Source organism: Dendrobates tinctorius, unplaced genomic scaffold, assembly GCF_039654945.1.
Source record: "Dendrobates tinctorius isolate UK_male_01 unplaced genomic scaffold, ASM3965494v1 ptg000213l, whole genome shotgun sequence".
Taxonomy (NCBI): Eukaryota; Metazoa; Chordata; class Amphibia; order Anura; family Dendrobatidae; genus Dendrobates; species Dendrobates tinctorius.
Genome location: NW_027361880.1, coordinates 5,370,992 through 5,391,947, shown reverse-complemented (window position 1 = coordinate 5,391,947; position 20,956 = coordinate 5,370,992). Strand labels below are relative to the sequence as shown.

At 45.7% G+C, this 20,956-nt stretch overlaps 1 protein-coding gene across 5 annotated transcripts in view; it reads left to right on the top strand.

Annotated features, from left to right (window-relative positions):
* Positions 1-20,956, top strand: part of MORC2 (MORC family CW-type zinc finger 2) — a 196,131-nt gene that overhangs the window by 66,667 nt on the left and 108,508 nt on the right. For all 5 annotated transcript variants that reach the window (XR_012222267.1, XM_073554793.1, XM_073554790.1 and 2 more), the window contains exons 5-7: positions 5,841-5,909; positions 6,948-7,038; positions 7,310-7,418. Coding sequence is in view for 4 of the 5 variants with exons in the window: in XM_073554793.1 (XP_073410894.1) it covers positions 5,841-5,909; positions 6,948-7,038; positions 7,310-7,418 (269 nt within the window). In the remaining variant the exon portion in view is untranslated. The remainder of the gene's footprint in view (positions 1-5,840; positions 5,910-6,947; positions 7,039-7,309; positions 7,419-20,956) is intronic.

Sequence of the window (20,956 nt, the reverse complement as noted above, 5' to 3'; positions counted from 1 at the left end):
CAAATTCTAACAGTCTATTCAGTAGGACTATGAGCTGTGTATCCACCAGACTTCTGCACAACACAACTGATGGTCCCAACCCCATTTATAAGGCAAGAAATCCCACTTATTAAACCTGACAGGGCACACCTGTGAAGTGAAAACCATTTCCGGTGACTACCTCTTGAAGCTCATCAAGAGAATGCCAAGAGTGTGCAAAGCAGTAATCAAAGCAAAAAGTGGCTACTTTGAAGAACCTAGAATATGACATACAGTATTTTCAGTTGTTTCACACTTTTTTGTTAATTATATAATTCCACATGTGTAAATTCATAGTTTTGATGCCTTCAGAGTGAATCTACAATTTTCATACTCATGAAAATAAAGAAAACTCTTTGAATGAGAAGGTGTGTCCAAACTTTTGGCCTTTACTGTATGTAGCTTGGTAATACAATAACTTAGTTTGATAAGTAGAGGCCAAAAAATGTCTTCCGGTTAAGGTGGCACTTGCAGGTCATTGTGTCTTTCTGTAGGTTTATGAAAATGAATGTTTAAACTATTTAGTGATAAAATCGTGAATGTGTGTTTTATTTGGCCCTTTTCTTGCTGAAGGGAGCAAGTTTACCTTTGAAATGGTGTATCATTTGTGTGTGTGGGGCAAAGTAATCACCGAAAAAGCAATGCATGTATACAAATGTGTCTGCATACGTGACTCGCCTGCAGTGAAGTGGGCAATCCTCCAATGTGCCTGAAATAGACTGGGCAAGCACTTGAACTAGCTGGAAAGACCCCAAGGCAAATGTTTGGATTTGTTTGTGATGTCTGTAAGCAGCTTTGGGGTAGTGTGCTGCCACCTGCAGGTATTTTGACCTTTCAAATGGTGTATCATTTGTTTGTGTGGGTGGAGTATGAACGGAGCAATTGTTCATTTCAATAGGCAGTGCATGTTTACAAATGTGTTTGCATATATCCCTCACCTGCAGTGAAATGGATAGGCTGGTCAAGCAGTTCCGCAAGCTGGAAAGCCCCCAAAGCAAATGTTTGCATTTGTTTGTGATGTCTGTAAGAAGCTTTGTGGTACTGTGGTGCCACCTGCAGGTCATTTTTCCTTGCTACAGGTTTATGAAAATTAATATTTAAACTGTATTTTGTGATCAAATCGTGGATGTGTGGTTTGTTTGGCTATTTTCTTGCTGAATGGGGGCAAGTTTACCTTTCAAATGGCGTATCATTTATGTCTGTGGGTACAGTATGAACGGAGATACAAAGTGATGACCGAAAAACAATGTTTAGAAATAATAGAATAGATGCATTCTAATCACTTATAATCGCCTTTTAATGCATTGCTAGCTCATTAATTTTCAAGTTGAGTTTGTTGGCATTGTGCCCTCCTGAACATGTTATGTGACTGGGAACTGAAGCAAACAAGTGTTTTTGTTGTCAATGCTTTAAAGGTAAGGTGCAGTGATTTTTATTTTTATATTAATTATTGATTAAATACCGTATATACCCGAGTAAAAGCCGACCCAAGTATAAGCCAAGGCACCTAATTTTACCACAAAAAAAAACTGGGAAAACTTATTGACTCGAGTATAAGCCTAGGGTGCAAAATGCAACAGCTGCTGGTAAATGCTCCATACAAAATACACCCCATTTAATGCTCCATAAAGTTCAAGATGGGCCCCTTAAGACGCTCCATACAAAATACGTGCCATATAATGCTCCATAAAGTTCATGATGGGCCCCAAAATATGCTCATATAATACATGGTTTATGCTGATCCCCCATATACTGTATATTACTGCTGCAAAAAAAAACAACAATACTCACTTCTCGTCACTGACCGCTACTCCTCAGCGTTGTTGTCTCTCTGCATTGACTGTTCAGGCAGAGGGCGCACACTAATCACGTCATTGCGCCCTCTGACCTGAATGTCACAGTCAGAGAACACGGAAGATAGCGCAGTGGTGCAACGGGGAGGGGTGAAAATAGCAAGTACTGGAGGCCCCTGAGCAAGTGGTGGCACAGGCACCTGGCCCCTATTGCGTTTCGGTGTCCCCGCCCTCTCAGGACCCCGGCTCTTGCATCGGTGCCAACTCCGACCGCCAGCCCTGTCAGCAGTCACCGGAACACTGACAGAGGCTGCAGGTGCGCGCAGATGACCAGGAGAGACCTGGAAACGCCCGCACTGCAGCGGAGAACAAGTAAGTGGGACCGTGACTCGTGTATGAGCTGAGGGGGGTCTTTTTCCAGCAAAAGAAAGTGCTGAAAAACTCTGCTTATACACGAGTATATACGGTAATCAGTTATTTAACAAAACAAAAACATACCGTTAATTCAGTGCATTTAATTAAGTGATTTTTTTTCTTCAGCAACTAGGAGCTGTAATTTTGCATTTGCTGCTGTGTGAGTGTTTGAGCACAATATTTGCACACCTCAAATACTGCAGCCACTGGGCATAGGCGTCTGCTGTCAGTGTCTGACAGTATATCTTCTGCATTGTGGCTGCCTCCTGCTGTGACCTGGGCACACTCCCTTCACTGTCCAGGTCACCACTGTGGGAGGAGATGGATGCCATTTTTTTTTTACGCCCATAGCTATTCTGTGAACCCCAGTTTCCCCCTGTCACAGCCCACAGTGCTCAGTGCAGTAGTGATAGAACCGTCGCATCTAGAGTGGAGTTGCTCCTGTGAGAGGATGATGTCACAGTAGTTAGTGGGACCTCCAGAGCAGACCCTACACCAGGAAGCAGCGTTGTGCTGAATCTGCTGGAGAGGAGATGAGACTTGCATAGACAAGCGAAGACGGAGGGACTGCACAATGGAAGTGTGTGGAGATGAGAAGGAAGTGTTTTTCTTTTTATACATAGTCCTGACAGGACCAAGAGTGGTTAGTCTCATAGACCCGTGTCATTTTATTCTTTGTATGTTTTTTGATTTTTTTAAACTTTTTGCTTTTTTAACTATGCTGCTAATAATAAAATAATGTTTTAATATACCGTATATACTCGAATATAAGCCGAGATTTTCAGCCCAAAAAATTGGGCTGAAAGTCCCCCTCTCGTCTTATATTCAAGTCATATACAAAGGGGGTCAGAGGGGGAGGGGGGGCAGGGGTGTCAGGTCATACTTACCCGTCCTGACGCTGTGTCTTAAGCCCCCAGCTTCTCCCCGTGCTCTCTCTTCCTGCCTTCAGCGGTCACGTGGTGCCGCTCATTAAAACTCATGAATATGCGCATATTCATGAGTTTTAATGAACGGTACCACGTGACCTCTGAAGGCAGGAAGAGAGAGCGCGGAGATGCTGGGGGCTCAAAACACAGCGTCAGGACGGGTAAGTATAGCGATACTCACCTGTCCTGCGTCCATGGCTGCTTGCTGCTGTCTGTCATCGGTCAGTGACTTCAGACATCAGAGGGCGCAGTGACGTGGTTAGTGCACGCAGCTCCCCCTGCAGTCTGAACGTCACTGACTGATGACGTGGCAGATAGCGGTGAGCAGCCATGGACGCAGGACACGTGAGTATCTCAGGTGCCAGCAGTGACACCGGCACCTGACACCCAGCGACGGAGAGGTGAGTATGTCATTTTTTTTTTATTTTTACATGCAGCAGCAGCATGGGGGCAGCATATAGGGGAACAATCTGGAGCTTCTTCTGGGGTCAGCATATGGGGGAACAATCTATGGAGCTTCTTATGGGGGCAGCATATGGGGGAACAATCTATGGAGCTTCTTCTGGGGTCAGCATATGGGGGAATAATCTATGGAGCTTCTTCTGGGGACACCATATGGTGGAATAATCTATGGAGCATTTCCCACCCTTAGCTTATATTCGAGTCAATAAGTTCTCCCAGTTTTTTGTGGCAAAATTAGGGGGGTCGGCTTATACTCGGATCGGCTTATCCTCAAGTATATACGGTACTTGCCTTATTTCCTGTGGATGCTGGATTTTTCTATGTTGAGTGATGGCAGCCTTGCCCCGCAGCTTTGATCACTGGTTTCAAACTAATCGGTATGAGGCGGTGCTGCTGTCACTCAATCACACAGCTTCTATCACTGTACCTGCTGACAATTTGTTTCTAATAAAAAGACTGCAGTGTTAGAAGAACTATTCAATCGCCTCTACTACACCAGGATGTCATCATTGTATGCTTGTGACAGCAGCTGTTCTAAGTGATCATAGTGCTGTCCCTTGATGGATGACACCCTTTTTCAGTAGGAGTGATTGACGCTGTAGAAAAGAGGGAGTGTAGCCCGAGACTCCTATGATGTTTAATTTGAAACTCCTCTCAAATGGTAAGTAACAGGAAGTAAAGTACCGTATATACTCTTGTATAAGCCGAGATTTTTAGCACATTTTTTGTGCTAAAAATGCCCCTCTCGGCTTATACACTAATCATTGTCCAGAAGAGGCGGAGGGGGAGCGGCAGGAGTCGGCGGCTGTGGCACAGTGACAGCTGCAGCTGCCAGCTAACAGAAGACATCATACTCGCCCTCCTCGTGCTGTCGCTGCATCTCCGTCCCGGGTCCGGTAGCCCTTCCTGTGCTCAATGGTCACGTGGTACCGCTCATTAAGATAATAAATATGCATGCATCTCCACTCCCTTAGGCGTGGAGCGTATATTCATTACCTTAATGAACGAGGCCACGTGACCACTGAGCACAGGAAGAGCTGCCAGCGCCAGCACAATGGAGATGCAGCGACAGCACGGGGGGAGGGGGTGCGAGCCATGCGGGAGGCAGAGCCATGCATACAACAGGGGGAGCCACACATAGCAGGACAGGGCAGAGGAGCCACAAATACTACATTGACAGAGATAAGGGCACAATGCATGCCCGGCTTGTACTCAAGTCAGTAAGTTTACCCAGTTTTCCGTGGCAAAATTAGGTACCTCAGCTTATACTCAGGTCAGCTTATACTCGAGTATCTTCGGAAAATAAAAAACACATATAAGAAATAGCAGGTTAGGGAGACAAGTAGGGAATTTAATAACAAGGCTAACTACAAAAGTGGTTAAAGCTTTAAGATGGGTATTTAGAAAAGGCTTTCTATGTGTTGGACCAACACTTAACTTGCCTTTTCACCGCAATCATTTATGTTCACCATCCCAGGGAGGTCTTACCGTGCAGTCCACATTGGTATACCTCCCTATGGATGGCATTCACCATCAGTCTTTCTTTCCCCCGTGACTCATACTGGTGTCTACACAATCCGTGCTAGACCACTGAAGGGTAACCGTGCGTCAGATTGCTGAGTGTAATTCTCCCCTATCTTTTATGTTTTTTCTGCTTTTCCATTTTCTGCACTTTTCTTACCTTCTGGCCTGTGTGTATTTTTCTTACCCAGGTCATGTTGGTTCCTGGCTGTTTTTTGGTTTGTGCTTTTGGGCATCCCAGGAGCAGTTTTTCAACAAGACGATGACAGGTTGCATGTTGTTCATGGTATTGTGAGCAGCCTTCTTGGCCTGCAGAATCTCCAGACTTGTTTCCGATCAAGTGCTTCTGGGAATTTGACTTTTTACCAATTGCAAAGTGAGCTGCCAGCAGCTGATTTGTGTTTCCAAGTGCATTCAAAGGGGCAGAACATTCCTCAATTAACTTTAATAATCACATTGATAACATGCCAAGGCACATAAGTGAAAGTGTTTCTGTGCATTGCACTTTCTCTCGCTGGTGTTTTTAAGTTTTTTTTTTTTGTTTACATTTATTTTTTATTATTTACATATGGGTCACATGTCTGTTGATGCTATAACTTCCTTCTTGGTGTTACTATTTTTTTCCAGCTTAGAACTTTTGCTGCTTCTTGTAGTTCTAACAACAAAAAAATTCTATTTTTCATTTATTTTGCATTTTCTCCTACAGTGCCAAAAGAAGACTTAAGAGGAGGTTTTATGCTTTGCTTTCTTGATGATGGTGCAGGAATGGACCCAAGTAAGATACATATTTTACCTTATTTTTGTAGTTTTCTTGAATTGCATTAGAGATGGTATTGTATAAAACAATATGCTTTTCATTTTGTGTAAGTTTTTATTAACTTGTTGCTGTGGACACTAAGAAATTAAGCAGAATCAGTTCCCAAAAAATAAAAATGTTGTGTCATGTACAATGGCGAGACAAGCTAAATTTTTTCTTACAAATTTCTGAATTTTTTTTTCACCACTTAAATGATAATAAAAAAAAAAAACAAACTATACATGTATTGGTGTCTGCGTACTCGTACTGACCTGGAGAATAATAATAATAAAAAACCCAAACAATTTTTTTTTTTTTTTTCAATTTCACCGCACTTTGATTTTTTTTTCCAGCTTTCCAGTGTATCACATGATAAAATGGATGATGTCATTCAAAAATACTTGTCCAGCAAAAAACAAGCCCTTGTATGTCTATGGGGATGGAAAAGTAAAAAAGTTATGGCTCTGGGAATAAGGGGAGGAAAAAATGAAAAAGCCAAAAAAAAATAATTGAAAATCGCAAGGTCATGAAGAGGTTAATGTCCATTATAAGCAGACATACCTGCTGGTGACCTTTTATGGTAGCAAAAATCCATTTTCTTGAACTGCTGAGAAATGGTATGAATTTCTCAAGTTCTTTAATACCATAGTTAAAGATTTTGTAATATCTATTTTATTTTGGTCTTGCAGTGGATTTCATGTAATCATTAGTGATGAGCCAGTATACTTGTTGCTCGGGTCTCCCCGAGTAGTTTGGCGTGCTCGGAGATTTAGTTTTCATTGCCTCAGCTACATGATTTGCGACTGCTAGACAGCTTGAATACATGTGTGGAATGCCTGTTTGTTTGGGAATTCCCACATGTATTCAGCCTGTCTACAAGTCGCAAATCATGCAGCTGAGACGAAGAAAACTAGATCTCCAAGCATGCCAAAATACTCGGAGGACACCCGAGCAGTGATGCTACTCGCCCATCATTAGTAATCATGTTTAATTAAAATGTATATCCTTTTATAATAGGTGAGGCTGCCAGCGTAATCCAGTTTGGACGTTCTGCTAAAAGAACTCCTGAGTCTATTCAAATTGGACAGTACGGAAATGGATTGAAATCGTAAGTCTCTGTATATCATTATTGTGAGCAAAAAAATGGAAAATGCTGATATTCCTTATACAGCATATATTCCTAATTCTGTTCCTCCAAAAAAAGTTTTGTAGCATTTGAGGTTTTTTTTGTGGCTCCTGCATTTTTAGTATTGTGCACCATTTCTGACTTTTTAGATTTATATCTTTTTTCATAAACCACAAACCTATGCAATAACATTTAACCACATTGTACATTATCTTTATTTGCCATTTTCTCAATGGACTCTGTTTTTGTCTAGGGGCTCTATGAGAATTGGAAAAGACTTCATCCTTTTTACAAAGAAAGATGACACAATGACCTGCCTCTTCATGTCCCGTACCTTTCATGAAGAAGAAGGAATTGACGAGGTTTGTAATGGTTTTGATAGTGTGAGAATAGTGACAACAATACGTTTTTTCTTTTTATAGAGGTTTTCCACAACTTGGACAATCCCTCTCAATCTGATTATTTTTCCTCCATTAAAATAAAAATGCCTATACTCCTCTCTGTTGCCAGCGCTGTTGTAGCAATGTCTGCACTCTCGCTCACATGGCTTATGTGATAGTGTTGTATCACAAAAGCCCTGCACCCAATCGACACCGCCTTCATTGTCCCCGCATTTGGATGAATCGAATATCAACAGGTATCAGAGTTGTGACTGCTCTCTGACTTCCTCTGGATCGATTTATCCAAAGGCAGGGACATTGCCTCCGTCGCTGATTAGGTGCAAGGCTCATGGGACGTTTAAAGCCTCACATAAGCCCCGGGACAATGAGTCCCGACACCGCTAAAATGGCATGGGTGCCGGAGGTGAATAAAAGTGTTTTTTAATTTAATGGAAGCAAACCTTAAAATTGAGAAGGGGTTGTCCTAGTAATAGACAACCCTTTTAATAACTGAAATCCTTTTTTACCAATGATGCAGCACATTCAGGTAACAACAACAAGAAGCATGTAAATGGTTTCTTTAAAAATAGTTTTTCTCCTATGCTTCATTGGGGGACACAGACAGTGGGTGTTATGCTGCTGGCCACTAGGAGGACACTAAGTAAACCAGAAAAAATGTTAGCTCCTCCCCTGCAGTATACACCCTCTTGCTGGCTGAGATTTCTCCAGTTCTTACTTAGTGTCTATAGGAGGCACTTGGGTCTGGTTTCAGACCCCACTTTTTTTATTTTATTTTTGAATTTTCTGTAAATTTTTATTTTTTAATTAACGGAGTGAAGGGGGCAACTGTTCCTTTCTACGGCCCGCTCTCCCCCAAACCAACAACAGGCAAGCACGTGGAGTAACCCTTCACGTACACTTTCCTGCGACGAATGGGGCTGTATTCCTCTGACGATGGTTCCACGGATACGAGGGCAAGCGCAACAGGACATAGCACAGGAGTGCATGGACAAAGACCTGAACAGCGCTTTTTTGGATGCTCTGAATCAGCCCCAGAGCTCTCCGTCCCCCTGTCCAGAGGGAGGATCGATTGAGCAATACCCCCCTGTAAAACCTCCTCCAGCTCTGCTACATCGCCTGGAGGATGAGACTGGAAACCCCAGACAACGACGACCTGACTGAGCACAGGAGTGGAGGTATGAGGTCAGGTCCTTGTCCCCGGGAGAAGCGCTGACTTGGCGTCAGCGGCGGTACTCTGGCGCCCAGAAACATAGGGATCAGCCACATGAGCGGTTCACAGGGCAAAAGTCTACTCAGGCTAAATACCCTTTTCATCCAGACCTAATGTAGGATTGGTTACAGTCCCCTCCGGTGGGCCCTCCTGTATCGCATCTTGCTTCTAAAACGCTCCCATCTGTATCTGAGGGTTCCTCAGTCAGAAACCCCTCCGATTTTTCAATTTGACTACCTTGCCCGTTGAGTTTTTTGAATCTTCAGGAGTAGTGGTTTTTTCCATCTTTCGCGGCAATTGGGGTCTCTAAGGCAATGACCGCTTGGGCAGAAGTCTTGATTACTTCCTTCCAAGGCACCAATCTTCCACTGGAGGCAACCACTGTCGCCAGGCAGATAATTCACGCAACTGACTTTGTAGTAGACGCTTCTTTTGATGCCGCCAATTGCACGGCTCAAACTGCCGCTAATGCGATCTCCATTAGAAGAGCCCTATGGCTCCGCGACTGGCGGGCGGATGCCACACCTAAAAGATCGTTGACTTCTCTCCCCTTTCAAACGGGTCGTTGTTTTGGAGTGAAACTGGACCAACTCATTTCTGATACTACTGGGGGGGAAAAAGTAAATTCCTTCCTCAACAATAGGGGCTGTTCGGCCGTTTCGCAACCAACAGCCGACGAGTTTTCGATCTCTAGCAACAATTCTGGTTGGTCCTCCTCTACCTTCTCTTCCGGATCAGGTCGGTCCCCGCACGGAGACAGAGGCTCCCAGGTCTCATACAGACCTAACCGCCCTTGGAAACCCAGGCCTAGGGCTTCTGGATCTAGGGGAGCCAAATCTCATAGAGCTACCCAATGACGACAAGTGGGTCAGGGAGCTGGTGTCCTCCGGATACAAGAGAGAATTTTCTTCTCCCCCTCCAACTCGGTTTTTCCTTTCCTCTCCCCCAAGAAAAAGACAAGAGCCTCCCTTCAGGCTGTTTAGGCTCTGCTAAGGGTCGGAGTCATCATTCCGGTCCCTCATCACGAAAGGTTCAGGGGATTAGATTTAAACCTTTTTTTTGTGGTTCCAAAAAAAGACGGGACGATGCGACCCATTCTGGATCTCAAACTGTTAAATCAGTTTGTCAAGGTATGGTGATTCCGAATGGAATCTCTCCGATCAGTTGACGCTTCCATGGAAAAAGAGCTCCTAGCACCGACATCAAGGACGCTTACCTTCACATTCCGATCTGCTCGTTCCACCAGCAGTTCCTGCGTTTTGCAATTCACAAGGAATACTTCAAGTTCGTTGCCTTGCTCTTCGGCCTCGCCACCGCCCCCCAGGGTCTTTACCAAGGTCATGGCAGCTGTCATGGCCATTCTCCACTCTCGGGGAGTTGGGGTGTTACCGTATCCGGACGACCTGCTCATCAAGGGTCCGTCACTTCCAGCCTGCGAGGAATCCATGGATAACAGTAAATACACTTTCTCGCTTGGGGTGGAAGATAAACTTTGAAAAGTCTTTCCCAAAACCGGCTCAGCAGATTTCCCTTCTTGGGGATGATCTTGGACACTTCCTGCAGGTTGGTCATTCTCCCTCCAGGAGAGACCCAAGCCTTACAACAGACAGCGCGACTGTTTTCTCAGTCCATTTGTTTTGGCATGAGAGTTCTAGGAAAGTTGGTGTCAGGGATGGAAACAGTTCCATTTGCACAGTTCTACCTCTGTCCCTTACAGCACGCGTTGCTGTTAGCTTAGGACAAGAGCCCGTTCTGGACCATCGGATCCCTCTGTCCCTGCGGGTCAGGCAATCCCTCAGGTGGTGGACACTGAGGTCCTCCCTGAATCAAGAGGTCTTTTCTCCCAGTAAGATGGTTGGTAGTAACCACCAACGCAAGTCTCCTCTGCTGAGGAGCGGTTTTTCGTCTCCACACGGCACAGGGTCATTGGTCAACCTGAGAGTCAGTCCTCCCCATCAACATTTTGGAGATGCAAGCAATCAGATTAGCTCTACGGAGTTTCCACCGTCTCCTCGCAGGTCACATCAGGATCCAATCCGACAACGCCACGGCTGTAGTGTATATCAACCGCCAGGGAGGTACCCGGAGCAGGATGGCCGTGCATAAAGCGAGTCACATCCTCCATTGGTCTGAGCGTAGAAAATTGGTCGGCAGATTTTCTCAGTCGCCAAGGCATTGCCTCGGGGATGTGGTCTCTTCATCCGGAAGTCTTTCAGCAGATTTGTCATCGTTGGGGGACTCCGGATGTGGATTTCATGGCCTCAAGACTAAGCAACAAGGTACCTCGGTTCATTGCCTGATCACGTGATCCATGCGCCATCGCAGCGGACGCCCTAGTTCTGCCATAGCACCGGTTCCGGCTTTCGTACATCTTCCCTTGCTTCCGAGAGTCATCAAAAAGATCAGAGTGGAGGGAGTACCAGTGATTCTTGTTGCGCCAGATTGGCTGCGCTGAGCATGGTATGCAAATTTAATACAACTAGTTGCCGACGTCCCCTGGCGACTTCCAGATTGCATGGATCTACACTCGCAGGGCCCGATTTACCACCAGAACTCCGGGACCCTGTCTTTGACGGCGTGGCTGTTAAATCCTGGATTTTAGCACAGGCTGGGTTCTCTCACGACGTGATTTCCACCATGATTAGTGCTAGGACGCCTGTGTCAATGTGCATCTATCTCTGCACCTGGAAAATCTTCTTTTCGTGGTGCAGAGATCATGGTCGATCACCTCTGGTGTTTTTCCATTCCAGTCATATTGGAATTCCTTCAATCTGATTTAAAATTAGGCCTCGCGCTTAGCTCGATCAAGGGCCAAATTTCAGCCTTGTCAGTGCTTTTCCAAAGCAAAATTGCCACCAAACTTCAGGTCAAGACGTTCATTCGGAGAGTTTCCCATGTGGCGCCTCCTTATAGAAGGCCATTGGAATCATGGGACCTTAACCTGGTTCTCGGGGCCTTACAGGAGGCTCCTTTCGAACCGCCGCAGGACGTGTCACTGTCCGTGCTCTCTTGGAAGGTGGTCTTTCTAGTGGCAATTACGTCAATCAGACGAGTTTTGGGATTGGCAGCTCTGTCCTGCCGTTCTGTTCGTGAATTTTTCATCATGAAAAGTTAGTTCTCAGGACGTCCCCGTCCATCCTGCCCAAGGTCGTCTCCTCTTTCCATCTCAACTAGGAAATTCTTTTGCCTTTCCTTTTGTCCGGCGCCACTCCATCGCATTGAGAAGGCCCTCCACACCCTGGATGTGGTTAGGGCGCTGAGATGGTACATCTCTCGGACAGCTCCCTTCCACAAGTCAGATGCCCTGTTCATGCTTCCAGAGGGGCATAGGAAGGGTCTAGCCGTGCCAAAGCAACGCTAGCCAAGTGGATTCCCCTGGCGATTCAGTAGTCCTACTGTATCAGGAACGCACATGTCTCAGTGGGGATTAAGGCGTACTCTACCTGGTCAGTGGGCGCCTCTTCGGCCTTTCGGCACCAGGCCTTGGCAGAACAGGTCTGCCAGGCTGCGACTTGGTCCAGTCTGCATACTTTTTACAAAATATTACCAATTTCATTCTCAGGCCTGTCCGCAAGGCTGCAACTTGATCCATCCTGCATACCTTTACAAACATTGCCTAATTCATTCTCAGGCCTCTGCGGATGCAGCCTGCAATTGGCAGTACCTCACTGTTGACTCAGTGGTACATGGGGTATTGGCAGATGTATGCTCCCCACCCAGGGACTGCTTTAGGACGTCCCACGGTCTGTGTCCCCCAATGAGGCGTAGGAGAAATAGGGATTTTTGTGTATTCACCGTAAAATCCTTTTCTCTGAGCCAATCATTGGGGGACACAGCACCCACCCTGTTTAGCCTATTGGCTCACTGTAGTATTCTTAGGCTTTGACTTAGTTATGGTTATTATTGACTGTTTATGCTCCTGCTTTTTCACCGAACTGGAGAAATCTCAGCCAGCGATAGGGTATATACTGCAGGGGAGGAGCTAACTTTTTTTCTGGTTTACTTAGTGTCCTCCTAGTGGCCAGCAGCATAACACCCACGGTCTCTGTGTCCCCCAATGATTGGCTCGGAGAAAAGAATTTTACGGTGAGTACACAAAAATCCCTATTTTATTAAACATCAATTACTGAAAAAGATATACACATAGGTGCTGTTTTAATGAGGGAACAAAAACCATGTCTGTGCTAATAATCTAAGGGCAGCTCAGAAATAAATATTTATGCCTCAAGGTATACAAGATATAAGGGGTGATATTAAAATGGTTTATGCTGCACAATGGTGTGTGCATGCATTGCGTTGTGATTCCTCCCACTACCTGAGTTCGAATGTTTCTGTAAGTGACAGGTCAGTATTGATAGCTATGTAGCCTGATCATTCAAAGTGCCTGCAGTGCCCTTGCAAATTCTTAAACCTATATATCGCCTTAGCACAATAATGGAGTCCCTCTGCCCCGACGTGCGTTTCGCTTCTTTGGGAGGCTAGTTTAATAACTGGTAAACCTAGTTTGTCTTGTGTAGCTGGTATCTTTTTCTAAAACAGCAGTGGGTAATATGTTTTTTTTTTTTTTTAGAAAACTCACATGTGACACCATGACTATTGTGGAGGACCGAACCAAGTAGCTGGTCTTAATTCTTCTGCTTATTTTTATTTCTTTAATATTGAGCAGAATTAAGTATGTTGACTAGTTGAGACCACTGCAAAATTTTCTGTTTGTCTGATTTTTCTCTTTATAGGTATATTTTTGAGTAAAATGTAAATTATTCTTTTATTCTATAAACTACTGACATGTCTTAGAATTTCCAAGCACTAAATTTTGTATTTATTTTCAGAAAATGAGAAATTTTCAAAAGAACAAAAAAAATGCAGTGCTTGCAGACCTCCAATAATGCTAAGAAAGCAAGTTCATAATTATTTAGAAACAATACTAATGTTTTAACTCGGGAAGAGTTCAGAAATCAATATTTTGTGGAATAATCATGATTTTTAATAATTACAGCTTTCATGCGTCTTGGCATGCTTTCCACCAGTCTTTCACACTGCTTTTGGGAGAGCTTATGCCACTCCTGATACAAAAATTTAAGCAGTTCTTCTTTGTTTGATGGCTTGTGACTATCCATTTTCCTCTTGATTACATTCCAGACGTTTTCAGTGGGGTTCAGGTCTGGAGATTGGGCTGGCTATGACAGGGATTTGATGTGGTGGTCCTTCATCCACACATTGATTGACCTAGCTGTGTGGCATGGCGTATTGTCCTGCTGGAAAAACCAGTCCTCAGAGTTGGGGAACATTGCCTGAGCAGAAGGAATCAACTGTTTTTCCAGGATAACCTTGTGTGCGGCTTGATTCATATGTCCTTCGCAAAGATTAACCTGCCCAATTCCAGCCTTGCTGAAGCATGCCCAGATAATCACCCATCCGCTTCCATATTTCACAGTGGGTGCAAGACGGCGTGGCTTGTACGCCTCTCCAGGTCTCCGTCTAATCATTAAGTAGAAAAAAAGAACAGCATCCCTTCCAGGTGATAAGAAATTTCCAAAAACTTTATTCTGCCAAGATGCAACGATTCGACCTTTGCAGGTCTTTGTCAAACATACTAAATTCATAAAATGGCGACCTTATATAGTATGGTGGCTCAAACACATCACTTCCGCACAAGATGTACTTGATAAAGACCTTATGGTCGAAACGTATCTATTTTTGGCGGAATAAAAGATATTTACCTCTTTATCTGAAGTGGATGCTGTTCCCCTTTCGTCTTTTGGCTATATGTTGGTCCCTTTGGGTCCTGGGATCTTTGGAACGTGCATCCCATTCAATTCGTGTGCTGTTGGCTGCTTCTTTTCTGCATATGCTCCAATTGGGTCATTGAACCAGAACGTGCATCTCCCTATTGAAGTGCTGTCGGCAGATATTTGTTGATATCCCTCTAAACATTAGACGACCAGGTCTTGGGCAAAGCTGAAAATTAGACTCATCAGAGAAGATTACCTTACTCCAGTCCTCTGTGGTCCCAATCCTTATGGTCTTTGGCAAACTTCAGCCCGGCTCTCCTTTGCTTCTCATTATTGAAAGGCTTTTTTCTAGCTTTATATGACTTGAGCCCTGCCTCTTGGATCCTGTTACGAACTGTTCTTGCTGTGCACTTCACCCCAGCTGCCATTTACCATTCCTTTTGTAGGTTACTTGATGTCATCCTGCGGTTACTTAGTGACATTCGAATAAGATGATGGTCATACCTGTCAGTGGAGAGTCGTTTTCGCCTTCTGCCGGTCTGTAGCTTTGTTGTCCCCAATGTCTGCTGCTTGACCTCATTGTAATGGACTGCTGTCTTAGAAATTTTAAGGATGGAGGCAACATGACCCTCACTGTATCCCTCTGCTGGTAAAGCCAGAATTGAATCCTTCTTTTCCTCACTCAAGACTTTTCTTTTCAACTGCTTTGGCATGGTTAAAATTTATTTTTGCATTCCTATTACTTTTGGGATATTACTAGGATTGTGAACACCACAGCAGGGTTTTTTATACTTTCCTTCGTTAAATAATATTTGGTTCAGGTGATCACCTAATCAGCACATTAAGTAGAATAAGGTGTACTCTGGTTGGAATTCAACTGACACACTAATAGAATGGCTGTCAGACATATAGAGAAGCTGGTTTTTATAAAACTGTGCAGTGGTCTCTTATTTTCTCTATCCCCCATGACAGCACCACGGAGAGAGGGGATCCGCCCTTCAGGGACAAGGAACCTACAGATAAAAATGGCGGTACCTCTCCCTCGCAGCAGTTGGTTTCCTGTCCCTGATGGGTAACCTTCAGTTGGACGATACCTTTAGAAGCAAGGGAGATCCGGGGCTGGCCAGTCCGAATTCTGGCAGCGGGGAGGCCCCTGCCATGACTGGTGCGGTGTCCGAAGCCGTCACCGCTGGGACTGACGAGTCTGCAGGGTGAGCGGGGAGAAGCGTGTCCGCCACTCCGGAGAGGACGCAGGGACTCCGAGGTTCGGGCAGGTGCACACGTGGATAGCGTGTGCCCTGATGGTGGGAAGCAGTGCTTCCGGATTCTGGGTGGGCTCATGCGCGGACAGTGTGCGCCCTGAAGATGAAGCAAGATGGCCGCCGCTCTGGAAATGAAAACCGGCTTAGAGTCCTCTGCCGGCGCTTGCACAGCTGAGGCGTTCTCGGGTGACGTGGCCACAGGAGGAGGGAAGGGCCGGAAGTGACGTAGGTTCAGGGCGGCAGATTTAAAATGTGGTGAGTGGGGATACTCCTTGCTGCATGCAGTCCCCTATGACAGCGACCTGCAGCTTCGGCAGCAGCAGCAGCACCACTACCACCTCCACAAGCAACAATCAGATGTGCAGAAAATCAGTTCTTCTGCAGACAAGTGGAACAGTCGGTCCAGCAGCCACTCCACACAACTCAGCAGGAATTCCGGCCCAATGAATAAATCACCATCTACGAAACAACTTTTGCAGGATCCTATCCCTCCTCCAGAAACTGGTATCTGCGGCTTCGTCCGATTGGTGAGTGATCTTAGTGAAAGTTCACCATTGTAATTGGGGTTCCCTTCTCTTCCTTTTTTATTAAGGTAGGAAGAGACTGGGATAAACAAAGCAAAAGTGTTACCCCATGTGCAACAGAGCCTTGCCTGTGCCCTGGGATAAGAAGTTTTGTGGTTCTTGTATAGGACAAGTGTTCTGTGAGGAAACTCCAGACTTTGCCTCCGAACTAAGATCCGCGATCAAAATGAAGATCAAGAGTGCGTTTAGGTCCCTCAGGCAGGGGAACAAGGTCAAGCAGAGGGTAACAGTCACATACTCAGTCCAATTCCTCCAGCTGTGGAGGCATAGGCTCAGACATACTAGACTCCTCCTCCTCATCCTCGGACGCTGCTTTCACTGCTTTCCCCTAGATGTGGTGGACCTTCGTCCTGATAAAACGGTTCAGGACATAATGTTTGGGGGGTTAGGCCAAAAGAGGCGTAAAGTGTTTCCCCTAAATGAAAACATTCAGGCCTTAATTAAGAAAGAATGGGGTCATTTCCTTCCTGCCTTGGAAAAAAATCTCAAGCAGCCCCTGGATACTAAATCTGGTGAAATCGGGCCTCCGGATAGACTTTCTCTCTCCCTCCCCAAAACTATGTTGTAACTCCCCTGAGATCCTCTCTGCAAGAACAAATGGCTCTGGAATGCGAGATTGTGAACCTTGTAGACAAATCTGTCCTTCAGGAAGTCCCTCCTCAGGAAAAGGGGAAGGGATTTTACTCCTGCTATTTCTAGTATGCAAACCAGACGGGTCTTTTCGGACAATCATAAACTTGTGGAAACTGGCTATGTGAGAAATCAAAAATTCAAGATTCAGTCAATAAAATCGACCATCAAAATACTGTTTCCGAAATGTGTTTTATGACCGTTTTGGAACTCTACAACACTTACTTACCACGTCCCCATTCACAAAGAATACCATAAATTCCTCAGACTGGCCTTTTCCATAAAAGGGGAAGAAAGAGAATTCCAGTAGAGCCCTCCCCTTTGGAATATCAAAAGCCCCTCGTGTATTTACCAAACTAGTAACGGAAATGATGGCTCATCTAAGAGAACAGGACATTTTGATAGTCCCCTATTTGGACGATTTCTTGATAGCGAGAGACTCGGCCCAGCACTGCAGGAAGCAGATGGAGAGTAATAAATACCCTAGTGGATCTGGGCTGGCTTCTCAACCTGAAGAAGTCAAGGTTGGAGCCCAGCAAAGTACAGAAATTCCTGGGGTTAATACTGGACTCTCAGAAACAGGAGTGCCGCTTCCCGACTCGTAAAAAAACAAAGATTATAGACGTGGTGTCAAAAGCCTTATGGAACCCCTCTATGACGTTGAGGAAGGCGATGTCGCTAAAGGGTTCCCTTTCCGCTTGTTTACCAGCTGTTCAGTGGGCACATTTGCACACAAGGGACCTCCAGTGGGATATATTGAGAAACCAGACTACATTAAGGGGTCACTTAGAGGGCCACAGGACTCTAAATTCAGCCACTGTTCTTTCCCTAGTTTGGAAGGATACCGACAACCTATCCAAAGGAACCCCCTGGGTAATAGACATATCTCGAGTAGTTACCACTGACACAAGCCCCACAGGGTAGGGAGCTCTCCTGGGCAACATCATCACTCAGGGGGTGTAGAGAGGCCAGGTGCTCGAGGCATCTTCGAACCAGAAAGAGCGTGACCCACTGCCCAAAGTTCTATCAGGTTTTTCTACATATTCTACGGGGTCATCACGTTTGGATATTCTCGGACAATCGGGTGGTGGTGGTCTACCTAAGCCATCAAGGGGGGAACCAGATCCCGAGCCCTAATGGACACCACTTCCAGGATCTTCAGATTATTGGAGAGCAATCTTCTATCCCTCTCTGCGTTACACATTCAGGGGGGTAGAAAATCAAAAGGCAGAATTTCTGAGCTGCACTCAATTGAGACAGGGCGACTGGGTTTTAAAACAATCCATTTTCGAGCAGATTGTGTAAATGTGGGGGACCCCGGTCATAGACCTGTTTGCCAATATCGACAACAGAAAGGTGGAGGCATTTTGTTCTCTAGGCCCCAGGGGGACTCCTTCTGCCCTAGACGCCTTCATGATTCCAGGGACTCAAGAGTCTGGCATACACTTTTCCCCCAACTATCCTCATCCCGGCAGTCCTACGGAAGGTCAAGAAGGACGAATCAAGAAAAATATTAATAGCTCCCTTCTGGCCCAGAAGAACTTGGTTCTCCTGGCTAAGGATGTTATCGATCACCGATCCTTGGGTTCTGTCGGAACTCCCGAACCTTGTCTCAAGGACCGATGTTCCACCCTCAGGCAGCGCTGTTGAGGGAAAGAGGTTTTTCGGCTAGTCTAGTATCTACGCTGTTGAGTAGAAAAACCGTCACTACAAAAACCTATGGAAAACCTGGAAAAAATTCCCGTCCACCTCGGGGGGGGGGGGGGGGGGGGGTGGTTAGAGTTCAGGATGGGGTTCCAAATACTGAGATCCTTGAATTTCTAAAGAAGGGTCTAGAACATGGATTGGCAGTCATTACCTTAAAGATATAGGTGGCAGCTCTAGGAGCGTTATATAATGAGGATGTAGCGGGTAATCCGTGGGTATCACGTTTCATCAGAGCCGCCGCAAGGTCTAGACCGATAGTTGGTCGAAAGCTTTCATCTTGGGATTTAAATTTTGTTCTATCAGCTGAGCCTATAGATTCAGTCCCTCTCAAGATCATATCGTTAAAAATGTTCTGGTGGCGCTAACATCAGCTTGGAGAGTAAAGGGCGTGTTACACATAGCGATATCGCTAACAATATCGCTAAAGCATCACCGATTTGGTGACGCAGCAGCGATGTCACTATGTGTGATACTTACCTCCGACCGACTCCCCCGCTGTCCATCACTGATCGCGCAGCTCCATTTCTCGTCGGGCGCTTCCTGCTGGCGCCGACGCGTGGACGCGGACGGAGGACGTCAGGATCGCCGCGTCTGAAAGGTAAGTATCGTCCGCTGTATCGCTGCTGCATCGCTGTGAGATCTTCCTGTGTGGAAGCTCACTAGCGATCATTTAGCGATGCACCAGCGATCCTGACCGGGTCATATCGCTGGTCGGGATCGCTGGTGCATAGCTAAATGTAAAGGGGCCTTAAGGGATATTCAAGCCTTATCTGCAGGGCCTCCCTTCACAAAGATCCTAGATGATAGTTATCTTAAAACCTGACCCGACCTACTTACGAAAGGTAGCATCTCGGGTCCATAGATCTCAGGAGGTAGTCCTTCCTTTTGCTCAAACCCTAAGAAAAGGGAAGAAAGGTTTCACACATTCAATACCTAGAATCCATCCAGAGGTATAGGAAGGAAGGATCTCTTTGTATGTTTCCAGGGACTTAGAAAGGAACTCAAAGCCTCCAAGAGTACCCTAGCAAGATGGATAAGAGATTCGATAGCCTTGGCCTACTCATCCAGTGGGAATGTCGTCCCAGAGGGGCTGAAAGCTCATTCCACAAGGGCCTGGGCGGAAAGGTCGGAGGTACCAATAGAACAAATCTGTAAGGCGGCCACCTGGTCATTACCTTCAACTTTTTTTAGGCACTATCGACTGGACCTAGCCTCTTCATCTCACTTGACCTTTGGCAGAAGCGTTCTTCAGACTGTGGTCCCGCCAAGTTACAAATCTCTGTAATTCTCGCCGTGGTGCTGTCATGGGGGATAGGGAAAGACTAAGTTACTTACCGGTAATGGGATTTCTACGAGCCCATGACAGCACCCGCTTATTCCCTCCCATAACTTGTGTGGTATGCACGTTTTTTCTGTGCGTAGTGTGTTTATGTATAGGCACAGTGTTTTTTTCTGATAAGCAGTATTAAACATATATTTTTCTGTTGTTGTTCAACTTCTCCACCATTAAGGAAGATCGACTCTCCACTGTACTCTCAAGATCACATCTCACTACCTGTGCACTTGACCCGATCCCATCCCACTTCATCCCAATCCTCACCACAGTCTTCATCCCAATCCTCACCACAGTCTTCATCCCAACCCTAACCCATCTCTTCAACCTATCACTAACAACTGGTGTTTTCCCCTCAAGCTTTAAACATGCCTCAATCACACCTATCCTCAAAAAGCCCTCTCTTGACCCATCCTCTGTATCTAGCTATCGCCCTATATCACTTCTCCCCTGTGCCTCAAAACTACTGGAACAACATGTCTATCTTGAACTGTCCTCCCACCTCTCTTCTTGCTCCCTCCTTGACCACTTGCAATCCGGCTTCCGGCCACACCACTCCACTGAAACTGCCCTAACTAAGGTCACCAATGACCTACTAGCTGCCAAGGCCAAGTGACACTACTCTGTCCTCCTCCTCCTGGACCTGTCCTCTGCCTTTGACACAGTGGACCATTCCCTATTACTACAGACCCTCTCATCTCTTGGTATCACAGACTTGGCCCTATCTTGGATTGCGTCATACCTAGCTGACTGGACATTCTGCATCTCCCATTCGCACACCACCTCCTCACCGCGCCCCCTATCCGTCGGAGTCCCGCAAGGTTCAGTCCTAGGGCCCCTGCTCTTCTCCGTTTATACCTTCGGCCTCGGACAGCTCATAGAATAGAATCTCATGGCTTTCAGTATCATCTCTATGCTGATGACACACAGATCTACATCTCTGGACCAGATATCACCTCCCTACTAAACAGAATCCCTCAATGTCTGTCTGCTCTTTCATCCTTCTCCGCTAGATTCCTAAAACTTGGACAAAACAGAATT